Below are 16,733 nucleotides of genomic sequence, written 5' to 3' on the forward strand. Positions count from 1 at the left end.
ATCTTGTTGGGTGTAAATATAGAGAAAAATCACAATTTTTAATTGTGGCACCTCTGCCAGGGGAACAGTAGGATCAAGGAGGAATTTTATGCCATTTTAAATGAAGTCTTAAATATTGCAAGGGGATGACGTAAAATAATGGATCTTCTGGGCCAGAAGGCTCTTAAAGATGCCCTGGGGACTCTAAGCCATCCCTTCACTTGGGATCCTTTGTCATGTCTCTCAGCCACCTCATGTTTCCTCCAGGGGGCGTCCAAGGGAACATTTGCCTCCCCACTCCCAGAGACAAGGTCTCTCCAGGGCCACGTGTGAGCTGGGCAGAAGCTGGGAACCAGACCCAGGGAGCCCCAGTTCACCTCTCCAGGAAGGAGGGAGTGACCACCCTTATCCAACACCGATGCGGTTCGAGCCATCTGGGGGCTGAAGAATGTCATTGCAAGGTGGCCATATCAGAGCTCTCTTGGTACAGTGACAGGAACACAAACCAGCCAGGCTCGGAAGAAGCAGGGGTGGAGTGAGGAAACAGAGACCGCTAGTATAGATGAACCTGCGAAAGTTTGCAAAGAGCTGGCGAGAGAGAAGTTGCTGAGGGGAATATGGGCATCTCTGAATCCTCTTTTCTACAGAAGAGGGTCATCTTCAGTGATTTGGGCTCATCTCTTCGTTCAGTGGTCCTCTCTAGAACACACTGGATGTGCAGGAAATACGCCCTCCCACAGCAACGCAGAGATGAGCAGGACCGGGGTCCTGTGCCTGGCCATGACCTGGGGAAAGGGTGCTGAAGCCGAATGCATAGAGATAATAGTGGCTGAATATAGGGGGCACCCTTCTGCAGGTATGTCCCGGACGTCCAGGAATGGTGAGAGTCCCAGGCTCATTGTATAGCAGGGAGCTCCAAAATCGGCATGGGGGAACTCAGCAAAGGCTCTATAGCCATGAGCACCATAGAGAAGTAGTCCTCTCTGCCCGCAGCTTTTCACTAGGTCCAGTTCAACCAACAGCATACATATATATATTGTCCTGGGTTTTAATTGCTTTGGTTTCTGGGGTTTTGAGTGTTAAGGATTTCAGAATGCAGCATTATCTTAGAAGTCTGTTTTTGGTTTTGTTTTGGTTTCGGTTTTCGGTTTTGATTTTTTTTTTTTTTTTTGAGATGGAGTCTCGCTCTGTCACCCAGGCTGGAGTGCAGTGGTGATCTCGGCTCACTGCAACCTCTGCCTCCTGGGTTCAAGCGATTCTCCTGCCTCAGCCTCCTGAGTAGCTGGGACCACAGGTGCGCACCACCACGCCCGGCTAATTTTTGTATTTTTAATAGAGATGGGGTTTCGCCATGTTGGCCAGGATGGTCTCGATTTCCTGACCTTGTGATCTACCCACCTCGGCCTCCCAAAGTGAAAACTGGCATTCTAAAATGTAGACCTTTAAAGTCGTCAACCTCTACCCTTACAATGATTGAGAATATTGTAGCAGGGTCAAACGGACAGTTGTTATTACTAGTATTATACCTTATTTTATAGAGTTCTTTATAGTGTGCAAAGTGTATCCCCACATATTTTCTCATTTGGATGATCTAAGCATCTCTGTTTCTACAATTTCAGCACTCTGTGAATTATCTTTAGCAAATGTTTCTTACCCGATCGTCTTCTATCAATCAACCCGGCAGGTATCAGCAGTTCCCCATCACAAGGAAATAAGCTTATTTTAATAACATTTGAGGCAAAACCTAATTAGAAAAAACAAATCCCTCATCAATTCCTGTGATTTATTCTAGAGCCAAACATCTGCAGCCCAGTTTCTTTGAATGATAGTCTCCCCTGTCCTATGAACAACTGAGAGGTGAAGCGGTGTCTTGTACAGGTGTAAACAATATGCGGGAACACAGCACAAAAACTGCAGGGACGACTTTAGAAGAAAAGCCCCCGCTTAACTCCTGATTTGCTTCTTGAGTCCCAATGGGGCAAAGCACTGTGCAAGGCTAAGAAAGTGAATAAGACAGGCTTCTATCCTGTTTTACTATAGGTTCTGTTATTATTTACATATGTCACGGCCAACAGATGAAGCGATGACTGCCAGGAAGAAGACAGTTTGTTATACTCACATCACGGGGCTCTACATAAGGAGTTACTGGGGTTGGTCTGGAGGCAGGAGGAGGGGGAAACTGGCAAGAGCCTTTTTTGTGGTTTGCACAGGAAAGAATGGGCAAGGTGGGGTCAGAGCAGGTTTAGGATTGGCTAGTTTGAATAATTTCAGCAGGCTCTGCAGGGTAGGAGCTGTTGCTAGTTGCATGGTACCTAGCCAGGGGTAATTAGGGTAGGGGAATACTGGCCCCCAGTAAATAAGACAGTAGGGGCATGGATTCAAGGTTGCAATTTGACAGAAGCATTCCCAGGACAGTTGTTTGCTGTCTCTAGAAACTGGCTAACCCTGGGAGGGGCAGTTTCTCCAGGGTCAGAAAAGCCCCAGATGTCAAAGCATTGGAATACAGAAAATAAAAGACATGGTTAACATGCCCCCGCCCCACCCAAGGACTTACACTTTATTGTGGCCCGCAGGAGGAAGCTGAACCTGACACACAAATCCCCAGGCCTTGGTCTCTTCGATTGTATGAGGAGGAGTTCAGATTGTGTAAATGACAAGATTTCTGTAAAGCCTCCCATCTGCAATTCCATGAAGTAATTAAATACGAGAAGAAGGTGGCAAATGCTGTAATAGAATTGAGTGCTCTGGGAAAAAAAGGAAATGGTGGCTGAGAATTGAAAATTGGGATGGTTTGGAAGGGAGGCACCGATGCTGGGTTAGGGAGTTGGCATGGAAAGGTGATGTGGATGGGCGGGCTGGTGGGGCCGGAGTTGAGGCATGGGGGATTCCTCTTCTGAGAGTCACCAAGCAGAAAACAAGAGTTCACCAGCAAAGAACTATCTTCACCAAAATGTCCAGTGCCGAGGTCAAGAACCCCTGAGTTTGAGTAAGAACTGGCATGGAAAAAGTGCATGGATTTGTAGTATCCCAAGTCAGCAGGACTCGATGTTCTCCAGGACCTGGCTGGAAGCAGGAGAAGAGAAAGGCTGGAACCAGCTATTTCAAGGCATTTGGTCTCCTCTAAGCCTGGCTCTCAGGGACTGGGGCTGTGAGGAGGGGAGGTATTGGGCAAAGGGTACAAAGTTTCAGACAGGAGGAGTAAGTTCTAGAGGTCTGTTCATCATGGTAACTACAGTTAATAATACTGTATTGTATAATTGAAATTGCCAATAAAGTAGATCTTATATGTTCTTAACACGCACACACAAAATGGTAAGTATGGGCCAGGCACGATGGCCCACGCTTGTAATCCCAGCACTTTGGGAAGTCGAGGCAGGCAGATCATCTGAGATCAGGGGGTCAGGAGTTGACCAACCTGGCCAACATGGTGAAACCCTGTCTCTACTAAAAATACAAAAATTAGCTGGGCATGATGGCAGGCGCCTGTAATTCCAACTACTTGGGAGGCTGAGGCAGGAGAATTGCTTGAACCCAGGAGGTAGAGGTTGTAGTGAGCCGAGATCAGGCTACTGCACTCCAGCCTGGGTGACAGAGCGAGACACCATCTCAAAAAGAAAAAGTAAGTGTGCGAGGCGATGCATATGTTAGTTACCTTCATTTAATTATTTCACAATGTATACAGATATCAAAACATCATGTTACACATAGTATATATACACAATTTGTCTAATTTGTTTGTCTATTATGTCTTAATAAAGCTGGGGGGAGGTTGGGCACTTGGCAAAAAAAAAAAAAAAATTAATGCATCCCTACTGTCTCCTAAGCTATACTCCACGAGCATGGAGACTATATATATCTAGCTTGGCCAAAGCCTGAAATATAATATTACTCAAAATATTTTTGTTGAATGAATAAGAAAATAAATTATTTAGATATGTTGCTATCCTCATCCAGAGCCGCCTTAGATTTCATGACAGAAACTGGGTTTGGTTAGTTGAGGTTTGCTTTTAGTATAAGCCAAATTTTGGATTTTTGTAAGTTAAATCTGTTGACTTTTTTTTTTTTTTTTTTGGTAATTTCTTCTCATTCTTCTAAATTTACAAAGTCCCTCCCATACACTCCTCAGCCCTCATCAAAGATTTGATGAATATCCTCTTCTCTGTTCTTACTAGTTTCTCGTGGGTTTCCTTCTTTAAATATTCAACTGTTTTGGCCAGGATGGCTGGGTGCAGTAGCTCACACCTGTAATCCCAGCACTTTGGGAGGCCGAGGTGGGGAGATCATCTGAAGCTGAGAGTTTGAGACCAGCCTGGCCAACATGGCAAAACCCTGTCTCTACTAAAAATACAAAAATTACCTGGGCATGGTGGCAGGTGCCTGTAATCCCAGCTATTTGGGGGACTGAGGCACAAGAATCACTTGAACCCGGGGGGCAGAGGTTGCAGTGACCCCAGATCACGCCACTGCACTCCAGCCTGGGCGACGAAGGTAGACTCGGTCTCAGAAAAAAAAAAAATTAACTTTCATTCTATCTTTCTCAGAGGGTGGTGCAGATACCCATGGTACTCCTTGTGATAATGTAAGATGATTTTAGGAATTCTATTGATAAATATTCTTGTGGTAATGGTTGTGTAGGGTTTTTGTTAATAACTTTGTAATCAAGACATCAAACCTGTATTTCACAGATGATATTGCTTAGGGTAAGGGTAAGTTTTTAAAGATGAGTCCGTTTTAAAATTTAAGTGGATAATAGTGGATAATAGTGCGTGCAGTTGATAAATATGAAAAACTGGTGATAGGGATCTGAAAATTACTAAATTTTGGGAAACATTTGTTAAATCCATTTTTTTCTGTCTAGAGTAAGGTAACGGTCAACTGTTTTTCTCCCAACTCACCACCAGATCATTAACCAACCATTCCAAACCATTTATTGAATTACTGTGCTTGACTTAATGTCTGGCCTAGCAAGTCTCCCCTCCCCACAAGGAGTTCTAGGGTCCAGCTGGGGGCATGCGAGCAGACAGTGACCCATGGGCCATAGCACATCCAGCAATGCCCTTGGGACCTGACCCAGATGAATGCGGGTTACAGGACCGGAGCTGACCCGACATTCCCAGACCCCAACGTGGAAGTACAAGAATGCTGTTATCCCAAGGAGATATTTCCAAGGGGAAATGAGGAGGGACAAAAATAAATATTAGGCATCAAATTAAAATGAGAAGACCCAATGATACTCTTTGTAATTGAGAACTAGATTTGTAGTGATGAAATTTGGAATCTTAAGTAAAGGAGAACTAAAGTGAGAAACTGGGTAGGTCATCATACCCTTTCTGTTGTCTGGTTATCTGCCTATGAAATGGGTGAATATAGCCTGTTGCAAAATAATGTGGAAAAGACAATTTATCTGGAAAAGACATGTACATATAAGCATGCACACACATGTGTGTGCACACACAATGTGATATATACAAGTATGTGAATCCTAAGGAAATCAGATACAAAACTCCAGACTTAAAACCAGTGTGTGGATAGGTACTAACTCCCCCTGCAGTGTTCTCATTTAATGACAAGGTTTCCTTTCAATACATAGCTTCCCCAGTGATTTTAATTATTTCTTTGGAGTCCGCCAACACCTTGACTGAAAGGCTAAATGGAACTTTAAAAATGAGAAAAGCACCCAGTACCTCCCCAAACCGCATACCCTGTCATTTTTTAAATTAATAAAAATAATGAATCTCACATACAACTTTTCTAAAACATGCAGAGCAAAAAGTGGGGAGTTCTCAAGGCACATGTATTTATCTATTCCCCACGCCTAATGTGTCAGTGAAGTGGGATGAAACCATGTGGCCAGACAGAATGGGATTTGGCAGAACCGAATAGAGAGTAGGGCTGGAAAGGGCCTTAGAGTGCTTTTACTTCAAAAGCCTATCCTACAGAGGAAGAAACAAGGGATCTCATGACCCACATACACCCTTCTCACTTCCTAGCAGAGTGACACCACTTAATACTATTTCTTTTGCCACCAAAGAGCAAATTGCGATCACTTTTGAATGGAGGCACTGTTGAGTTAACCTTGCTGCCTCTGTTGAATTTCTGGAGTCTCAAAGTTGGAGAGAATGCAATGGACAACAGCTCACTACATGTGAGTGAAAGCAAGAGAAGACAGCCAGTGGGTGCTGAGTCATGCTAGAGCAGATGCTGAGTCATGTTGAATCTTGCTATCCTGTGGGATTCACCAGGGGAGACTAATCCCCAGGGAGTTCATTTGCTGTCTTGAATGTGGGTCTCAAATGAGAACCTGGGTACTAATTGGAAGAATATTCAAGTGGGGAGGGAGGCAGGGGAAGATCCAGGAGGTCCACACCCTATAAAATGTTTGGGCTGTGTCTGGGGCCAGGACTTTGCCCATTCTGGAGAGTCCAGAATGAGGTCTCTTCCTCCCTCTGTAGTTTTCCTGGTGGGCTGTGGGATCTCCTGGCAATTGAAGAGGGCTTTGCAAAGATGCGCTGGGTTTATAAATAATGCATTTCCTTTGTCTTGCAGGAATTCGGGAGGCAGAGGTACAATCAGATCAGCTGTGAACAGCTTACATAGCAAATCTAATAGGTTTGTAAATTAGATTTTGTGTTCATTTGTTTTTGCTGTAAGGCAGCTATTAATCTGCTTCTCTTCTTTGCTGGATGGTGCCCTTCTTACTTAGCAAATAGATCTGTTTCGTTTCACTTTGGCTTTGCATTTCCCTAATCACTTTTGGGGGGAGCTGTCAATGGAAGATCACATGAAATGGCCCAAGGTCTAGAGGCTGCAGAGATGGAAAATGCAGATGGGTAAGAGTCACTTTCTGGAAAAGAGCCCACCCACTTTGCAATGCCTTGGACGCCAATGAGCTTACTCAAACTTGCATGTTTGCTAAGCAATGGAGACCCTGAAGGGAACCAGGATTTTCACTCAATTTCATTGCGGTAAATGGTTTGTCCAGGAGGTTAAGATGGAAAATAAAGCATTCAGAAACTTTGCTGAGACCTCTTAAAATATTTAGGGAGTCAACACAGTAATGTTAACCCCGATTATTGAACGTATGCTCCAAATTCTGAGTGTTTCTACTTCATGTAATGGTGCAGAACAGTCATTGCCAGGGGACAGCTGGATGCAGGAGAGCATGAAAAGCCAGGATTGCCCCTGGCTGTGGCTGCGCCATGCTTCTGAGTCCCCATTCTCCATCAATGACAAGTGCCCCATAGCTATGACCTGTAGTCTTATAAGCCTGAGCTTAAGGAGCAGTGGAAGGAAGTGCCGAGTTATATGATGTAAACAAAGGCTACTCCACAAAATCAGGGGCTCGTTTTGCTTTCTAAATATCTTATTTTGGTCATTGTAGGAATAAGAGGTCCATATGATGCAGAGGATAGTCTATTATTTGCCCTTCCATATTTTTTTAGATCTCTTTTCTGTATGAGACCTGTGAAGTACATCTGTCCCTGACCCTGCATGACTGACTCGAGAAACTGTTCCCTCTTTCCCTGACATCATTGCTTCTAGCTCTCTAATTACCTCCTAGCCACCTTGGAGCTATCAATGAAGCCTGTGTTATGCCAGGTGAAATGCAAATATGACAGAAAGAAAGAAGGCCATGTGCTCCTAAGTCCCTCTCTGTTCTATTAGGAAATGATGGCCCTGTTTTGGAGAAAGAAGATCCTGCCCCTGAAGCCCAAGTCCTCGTGGTAGCTTGAGGGGCCACAGTCTCATATTAATCAAGTATGAGAAGTGGAAAAAACAGTCCTGGGATCCAGGCAGCCCTAGCTTCACCCCTGGTGTCTGTTAGCCAGGGCCTTAGGCAAGTGATTTTACCCCTCTGAGCCTTGGCTCACCCATTTAATTAGAATAATACTGCAGTGTCTTTGAGGAGTGTTTCAGGATTAGAACCACCAAATATAAGGATCTATCTAGCCCAGCACCTGATATGTTAAAGGTAGTTATTTGATGCTTGTTACTACCACTGTGGATATATCTGTGGCATCATAGGAAGGTCACTGGGGGTGAAGTTCAGGAGTTGGGAGGTGAAGCAACTTAAGCCTGAGATGTACCTCTAGTGTCATTTTGGAAATGGGGGAAGGGACTGGAAACAGGAGGACATATTCATTGAAGAGGAATACCTCAACTCACCAATCCAGCATGTTTGTGCAGCACAGAGCGTACAAAACCTGTGAACCGAGGTGGACCCTGGAGTTATTTAATCCATCCCCTTTATTTTACAGATAAGAAGGCTGGAAATCTGAAGTGACTTTTCCAAGTCCACCAAGGTAGACTGCAACTGAGCCAGGGTTAAAATCCCTTAAGACCATAATGGGCTATGCAGGATGCCATCCAAATTCACCCTGGAAGGTGGAGAGAGAAACGAAATTTTACCATTATCCACACCAGCATTTATCTCTCTCCCTTTCCAACCTTTACCATCTTGTGTCCTGGAGAAGTCTGGAAACCTTTCCTGGAGGTTTCCAAGCAGGTGCCCTCTCCCCAAGTATCCATAATAGAATTCCTCTGCAGCTCCTTCTTTCCTGAGAGCCTGGTGCCATCCAGTGTGCCCCAGTCTCTGAGAAGCATCGCCCTAGACTGAACCCACTTTAAGCCATGAGATGCCAGGGCCCAATCACTGATTTCTGATGAGCACATCAGCTAGCCTCTTAGGACGATAACTCCTCATCACCAACATTAAAGCATTTCTGTTGTGCATGCCTACGCACTTACCTACTGAGGTAGGCTTCAACGAAGCTTGGGCAAAGCCGCTAATTCTGTGTCCCTGAGGTCAGTGCCCCTGCCTGTGGTCTGCATAGAAGTTGGTGGTACCAAAAGGATGCAACAATGCCAGCTCCTGCTAGAGCCTCATGAGGTGGCAGCCAGTGGGTCATGCCAGAAACATCGGTGCTCCTTTGAAAATTCCAGAACCTCACGAGATGGATATCTGTCTCTTCTATACCCTGTTTCTATAAATGGGCAATCTGTGGCTCAGAGAGGTAAAATGATTGACCCACAGTCACACAGTTTATGAAATCTTTCCACTGTACCCTCTGTTTCTTGCATGAAAACAGTAAAAATTCCAAAGGGTTAGGTCTTGTGTACCCTCTCAGAAGCTCCCTTAAGCCTGCATACTAGGAAGAGTTCCTCTGCCTTACTCAAAACTCATCAATTCTCTATCCTCCGCAAAGTTACAGATATTTGAGTTCGAGACAAGTGATATCAGCCAGGAGTCAGAAATACTGAGGAATGGAGGTGGGTGGGTGAAGGGAACATGTGAGACAACATGCACCCCTAAACGAATTCCTTCTCTACCTACAAAAGTCAAAGTAGGTCCAGGCATGGTGGCTCATGCCTGTAATCCCAGCTCTTTGGGAGTCTGAGGCAGGCAAATCTCCTAAGGTCAGGAGTTCGAGACCAGCCTGGACAACAGGGTGAAACTCCATCTCTACTGAAATACAAAACTTACCCGGGTGTGGTGGCGTTCACCTGTAATCCCAGCTACTCAGGAGGCTGAGGCAGGAGAACTGCTTGAGCCTGGGTGGGGGAGGTTGCAGTGAGCTGAGATCGTGCCACTACACTCCAGCCTGGGCGATAGATTGAGACTCTGTCTCCAAAAAAAAAAAAAAAAAAAAGTAGAGTGTCGGGTTTAGAACTCACTAACAGGATTTCATCTTTTTTTAACTTGGCTGTTTCAAGATAAATGGAGAGGACATAGATGTTTGGTTTGAACTCTTTAAAGCTTCAGAATTTGTCATCACAAATCCACTTATTCTAACTGGGAGAATCTGCTGTCAGCACAGACAAAAAGAACTTTGGATGTGACCCACATACATCTGTGTGCATCCGGCAGCAAGCCGGCTGACTCTTACACTGCCTTCAAAGATAGAATTGTAACCTAGTTTATAGAAACCTACTAGCACAGATTTCAAGCCTCTGAATTCAAGCCAGTCCTATAATACCTGGTGTTCCTGAGTCAGATGGAAAGGGGGTGTTTACCCAGAATCATGATCCACCCAGGGAATATGAAGCCAGCCAGTTCTTTCATTCACCCGAGGCTCCCCCAGGATCGATTTCAACCTAAATTCAACAATACTTATTTATTGGGCACCCGCTATGTGAGACCACTAGGGAATATAAAATGAATGCTGGAGATCCCTTGCTTACAGTCTCCTGTGAGGGACAGACACAGCACAGATGACTGTGTAACAAGGTCCATGTTTCAAGGAGTATCTCAGAGTTACCCTCAAGAGAGTGATGGGGCCGCCAGGGAGGAGGGGGAAGCCACAGGCTACAATTACATTGTCCTGGTATGAGTTCTTGTTTTCTCTTTAAGTTTGGAAGCCCTTGATTTGATACTTTGTGGTTCATATACCTGCTCCTTATAGAGTTTCTTATCAATAGCTTGAATAAGAAATATTACTCTTCTGACAGAGACTGCCAGGTTTTACCAGGAAAAAAAAAAAATCACTGGGGGCGGAGGAAGAAAAATAGGTTTATCACCCTCCTTCCTGTCTCCAAGAATGTATGTAGGTTATACCTGAGGGACAGAGTTTGTGCATTACTGGAAGATAAATAGACTTCCTTCTCTTCTCAGGTAATAACTGCAATTTTGCTCTTCTGGAGAAGTTTACATTCAAGCCTGTGCAAAAACAAAACTATTAGACTTGTCATCGGCTTGCTAACACATCATGTCTACCCTCTTCCTTTTTTTTCTCCTTCCAGAGCTGAAGTTGTAATAAACGGCTCCTCATCACCAGCTGTTGTTGACAGAAGTAATGAAAGCATCAAGCACAACATCCAGCCAGCCTCATCCAAATGGAGACATAACCAGACACTCTCTCTGAGGATCAGGTACTAGTAATTACCTATAGGACAAGAAGTAGACTTGGTCCTCAGCACACACCGGCAAATTGCCGCTCTTCATCGTCTAAAGAAGTCAGGATAGAAATAAAATGTTTACCTCCCGCTGAGGCAGGTTTCATCTGTAAGTGATCAATTGGAAATAAAAACCCAGACAAGCCTAGCAGCCCAGCCTGTGCATTTGGTGACTGGGGCCAGGCGGTGGCAGGAACTCCCGCTGAGGTCCTGGACTCAGAAGCAGCAAACCTTGAGTCTCGGGTCAGCAGCAGAGGGAGCCTGGGCAGTGGAGGCCACAGGTGGCTGCTTCTTCCCAGGCATAAAGAGTCCTTACTTGTTGGGGCCTGCCTGGGATTCACATCCCCTTTCAGTGACAGTCCTCCAGTTTGTTCTTGGAGAGTTGCTCCCTCCCTCAGCCTTTGTGGCTTGCATAGGCTGCTCCTCCCCCACAACATGAAAAGGAAAACCTAGAGCCATAGGGGCATCCGGAGAACCCAGGAACTGACAGGACACCTGACCAGAAAGCAGAGGTCTGTTTAGCCAGAGAGCAGCTCTCGCCCTGATCTATTTCAGAGCACTGCAGGCGTCATGGGGTAGTGGCAATGGGGAACCATAGAGAAGGAATTACAACTTCAGCATTTTGGACACTTAGTTTAGATGTAGCCATGATTGACCCAGCAAATATGTGTAAGTATAATCCAACTATTTAGTTCCAGGCATCATGCTGGGGCCCCGGGGGTGCTCACATGAATCAGACATGCTAGGTGGGGACACGAATATAAGCAAAGACAAGACAACGTGGTATGACATACACATTAGGTGGTGCTGCATCTTACATATATAGAGATGGAAATAAAGAGGCCATGCTGAGCAAAGAGTCATTCATTTTGTAAGAAGACTAAGAGGACTGGTCAGGAAAGGCTGGCCAGGAGCAGTGGGTTTTGAAGGATAATTAGAAGTTCACCAAGCTGCTTCCCACAGGCAGAGTCTGTGATCTGGTGCTTGTGAACAGTGCTGCAGGAGCAGGAAGCAGGGGGCAGGGAATAGGAGGGTGAGGTTGGGATGGTAGCCAGGACCAGATGGGGAAGGCCTTGATGACCATCCCAGGCCATACTATTGGGAGAGAAGAGAGCAGCCACCAGCAATGGCGCCACGCAGAGCAGGGAGTTGCCCCTGCCACAAGGCTCACTATCAAAATGGAAACGCCCCTGCACCCTAGTTCTTGAAGCTTAGTTTTGGGACCTGTGCAGGGCTGGGGAGTTGAAAGGCATGAGCTCTGGGGACCTGGCAGCTGAGAAATCATCTGAAGTAGCTGACTCCCTGCCACCCTGCACTCCTTACTCAGTGCCTCTTCAGAGGCCTCCTGGTGGCTCTCCATCCCCCTCACAAAGCCCTAAACAGGTGCCCCCTTTGATCAGGGGCACCGTGGAGTCAGCAACCCCAACTGCATTGGTTCCCTAGGGCTGCTATAACAAATTACCACCGACACGGTGGCCTAAAACAACAGAAATTTATGCTTGCACCGCTCTGGATGCCAGAATTCTGAGCACCCCCTTGCAGGCTCCAAGGGAGAACCCATCTTCTTGCCTTTTCCAGCCTCTGGTGGCCGCAGAACTTCAACCCCTGCCTCCATCTTCATGTGGCCCTCTCCTCTGTGCCTCTGTCTTCTTCTCTTCTGTCTCCTGTAAGGACACCTGTCATTGAATTTAGAGCCCACCCGGGTAATCCAGGATAATCTCATCTCCAGATCCTTAAGTTAATTACATCCGCAAAGATGCTCTTTTGAAATGTGGTCACATTCACAGGTTCCAGGGGTTAGGAGGTGGACATATATTTTAGGGGGGTCACCATTCTCCCCACTACACCACCGTGAGTGAAATCCTCCTGCCAGTATGAGCTACCCATGGTCCCCAATGTCCCTTTCTCCAACCATTGGGTAGAGAAATAGCTCCCCCACCCCTTGTGAAGACAAGACTGTGTCCTTCATAAAGACCCTGCAAACACAGTCCCCTCAGCAGCAACAACATACCTTCACCCAGAGGGAAAAAGAATTTCCTCCAGCTTCAGTTAGTCACCAGGAGTATTCATAATAAAAGATTCTGCAAGTGATTTGGAATGATGTTTAATAATTGATGGTAATTTCTCATAATTAGTTAGAAATTAATTCACTCACAGAGGTGTTTATTGATGGGCTTTCTAGGGGCTCTCTTTGTTTTTAAATACCTTGGGGTAAGTAATTGCAAAGGTTTCAGCAATTTCCCAACTATATTAGTTTGTCAGGTCATATAATCCTTGGTAAAGCACAGTAAATAAAAACAATGCCTCTATTTTCCATCAACAGATACGAATTATTCTGCAAGGGTGGTTTCCCCTACATGATAGCAAGAGATGCAGGTCATTTATAAGGAAAGATAATGGAGGAGAAGCATCAAGCTTACCAAGCGTTCTAGCTGCCCCCTGACTTCCCCAGAGGCGCTTGAACCTGGACACACATTAAAGTTACCTGGGGAGCTTTTGAGAGCAATGCTGAGAACTGGGCCACTCTCAGAATCAAGATTTCTCACATGTAAGCCTGGAGATTTGAAGTATTTAAAGGTTCCCCAAGTGACTGAATGTGCAGCCTGCTGGAATGTACCACAGGTTGTGAACATCTCAAATCCAGCAGGCTTTCAGGCCTCAGTGTTACTATCTGTGAGATGGGACAGCCATCCTGCAGCATCTCATATCTGCAAAGGGCATGAAAATTCTGCACCTCCAGGACTCTGAAAACAAAGAACAGCATCTTTGTATCTGTTCTAGATAGGAATTTGCAGCAGAATATGAAATTAATTTCAGCTTATCTAGGTACCCAATTTCTTTCTCTTTATGACTGGAATCATTTCTAAAAATCTCGGGTGATTTAAACAGTTCCTTAAGTAAAACCCCCAGCTAGGATTCTCAGGCTCCTTAGGGGAAGGCTGTGTGTTTCAGGTGAAGCTTTTTTGGCAAGTCCAAGAGGACACCCATCCCTTTCCTGACCCCACTCAATCTTTTCTTTGTGCTTTGCTAGATGATTCGATTCGAGAACTTTCTCTAAATCAAAGCTACCCTAGAGTCTAGAGAGCTGTCCTTTGCTCTGAAACAACACAAAGGAGCCCTTCTCTGTGGGACCAGGAAGGGGTCCATATTTATGATTCCCCCCTACCCATAAACACTAGATAGCAACTAGAGGGGGGCAGCAAGCGGACATGCTCCAGCTTGCAGGATGGCAGGCCATCCTCTCAGTGTCTCAGAGGCGGAAAATGTCCATACACGTCACGGTATCCATCCCCCCAGAAAGCTCCTTTGCCCAGAGAAAGCTTCCGTGGAAGAAAATGGGCCAGTAAGGAGTGAGAGGCACCTGTCATCTGGCTTTCTGCTCCTAGACTTTAGTATCCTTTTCTCAAAATCTAGGAAGTGTGGGAATAAAAGAGAAACTTAGATTTTGTACCTAACTGTTCATTTTCATCCCTGTCACAGGGTGGCCCTAAATCCCCCTAAGAGAGTGAGGGTAATGTAAGGCCACCAAATGTCTGGGTGTGCCCCAGACTGAGGGGCTTTCAGGGACATGGGACTTTCAGTGCCTAGGCCAGGCAGTCCTGGGGAAACTGGGGTGATGGGCCACCCTTCCTTCTGGGGCCCGCTTGAGGAGCTCACCTCCAGTCCTAATGGAGTGATTTCCCAGAGCAGTTTTCACCTCGCAAAGGAAGAGGGTGTAACCCTGGCAACCCCCATATTGGCCACCACCGTAGTTGCTTCTGGGCCACTTCTGGCCGTCCCTGCCTGGAACCCGTTCTCAAGGGCATCTGAATTCTCAGCATACTCTGTGTGTTGGCTGGGCTGCAGCCACCCTGCAGGGCGACCCCGGATAGGAAAAGCTGGGCAGGCAAAGGGCAGCTGGCACCATGGAGACTTTCCTCACGCATGTTTGCTTTTCACAGGAAGCAAATTTTAAAGTTCTTGGATGCTGAAAAGGACATTTCTGTCCTAAAGGGAACCCTGAAGCCTGGAGACATTATTCATTACATCTTCGATCGAGACAGCACCATGAATGTGTCTCAGAACCTCTACGAGCTCCTCCCCAGGACTTCGCCACTGAAGAACAAGCACTTTGGGACTTGTGCCATCGTGGGCAACTCGGGGGTCTTGCTGAACAGCGGCTGTGGGCAGGAGATTGACGCCCACAGCTTCGTCATCAGGTAACACGCCCCAGCAGGCACTCTGGGGCCAGAGCGGCGGGCAGGCTGTGTTTCAGCGGAGCATTGCCAGTTGTCCCAAGAGACTGAAACGAGGCCTTGGCGGAGTTAGCCCCTACTCTCAACCATGACTGCTCATCAGAATCATTTGGGGAGCTTCACCTCCAATGTCCAGAATGTACCTCAAACCAATTAAATCAATGAGGGAGAGGGGAAGAGAGGCGTGGCAGGGGTGCGGGCAACCCAGGGAGCACAGGTCATTCTGATTTACAGCCAAGGTTGAGAATCACTGATCCACAGCAGAGGTGGGCAGATGCTGGCCCGCAGCCTACTTTTGTAAATAAAGTTTGGTTGGAACGCAGCCACGCCACCCATTTTCATATCATTGGTGGCTGTTGTCTCACTACAAAGAGAGTGGAGTCACTGGGCACAGTTAAGTCATTGGGTGGAATTGCAGTCACAACAGAGAGATCATATCACCTGCAAAGCAGAAAATGTTATTATCTGGCCCTTTACAGAAGAAGTTTGCTGATCCCCTGAGGTAGAGCCTGGTACAAAAGGTTGGTAAGGAAATCTCCTGGGCTGGCTAGTTGTTGGTTCAACTTTGCAAAACTCTTGTAAGTGTCTTGGAAGGGGGTGCCCTACTAGTGACTTTATTACCCTGTTCTCAAAATCTGGGAAGTGCGGGAGTAACAGAGAAACTTGGATTTTGTAGCTGACCATTATTTTCTCGAAAATATCTGCTCTCATTTTCCAGTTGCCTGGGACATTTGCACACAAGGTTGCCCTTGGCCCTGACACCTGACCCCCAACCCACTAAAGTCATGGAAACAAGGCTTTGCTGTCTCCCGGTCAAAATTAGGGCATGCAGGGCCTCGAGTTTCATTCCAGCCGGCTCCCCAGCCCTGGCAGAACTGCATACGTTCTCATGTTTCTGTGGGGGCCAACTCGAGGCAAAGACAGCCTTGTCCTGGGGCTTTGGGAAGCCACCTTATCATAGAGTTCCCTAAACCTTGGGACATGGGAAGAAACCGTGTCTTTACTCTTGCATCCGCTGGGATTGAAATGCTACCGCAGCCTGGCAGCCAGAGTTTTGTCATCCTCTGCCAGGTCCGTCTGGCCCTGGCACATCCAACAGCTCAGTCCCTGCTTTTCAGAGCCCATTAGTCTAAAGACTAGTGGAAGGAGGGTGAGGGGAGGGGAAAGGAAGAAGGAAGTGTGGCAGGTCTGTCTGATTGGAAGTCAGAGAAGGAGTGACGGTTGGGCGTTAAAGGTGAGGGTGTGGGGGCCCAGGCCTCCTCCCAGGGGGTCAGATCCCCTCCAGGAGTGCCCAGCAGTATCCGGTGGGGGACTTTCTGACCTAATGCCATACACGTAAGCCATGCCTCTTCCATTGTCACAAGTCATGAGTCCCCACAGTGAGCTTCACACAGCCCATGAAGTCCTGACCCAGGAATTTTTAGAGGCAGATTTTGGCCACAGTTTCCTTTTGGAACCCTTTCACATAGTCAGCAGTGTGCAGTTCAAAGCTGGGCCTTGGCTTTGCTACCCATTTGTCACATGACTTGGGGTGTATCTCTCTGCCTTTCTGGGCCTCAGTTTTATCATCTGTAAAACGGGCTGGGTGGACTGGCTGGCCTTGAGGTTCTTTCATTATGAATACGG

General features: G+C 46.5%; 1 protein-coding gene across 1 annotated transcript in view; it reads left to right on the forward strand.

Moving 5' to 3' along the window:
• Positions 1-596: 596 nt before the first annotated feature.
• ST8SIA2 (ST8 alpha-N-acetyl-neuraminide alpha-2,8-sialyltransferase 2) overlaps positions 597-16,733 on the forward strand; it is a 41,625-nt gene continuing 25,488 nt past the window's right edge. The window contains exons 1-4 of the mRNA XM_011978389.1: positions 597-775; positions 6,526-6,588; positions 10,720-10,848; positions 14,814-15,071. Of these exons, the coding sequence (XP_011833779.1) occupies positions 597-775; positions 6,526-6,588; positions 10,720-10,848; positions 14,814-15,071 (629 nt within the window). The remainder of the gene's footprint in view (positions 776-6,525; positions 6,589-10,719; positions 10,849-14,813; positions 15,072-16,733) is intronic.

This window comes from Mandrillus leucophaeus, unplaced genomic scaffold, assembly GCF_000951045.1.
Source record: "Mandrillus leucophaeus isolate KB7577 unplaced genomic scaffold, Mleu.le_1.0 Scaffold193, whole genome shotgun sequence".
Lineage (NCBI taxonomy): Eukaryota > Metazoa > Chordata > Mammalia > Primates > Cercopithecidae > Mandrillus > Mandrillus leucophaeus.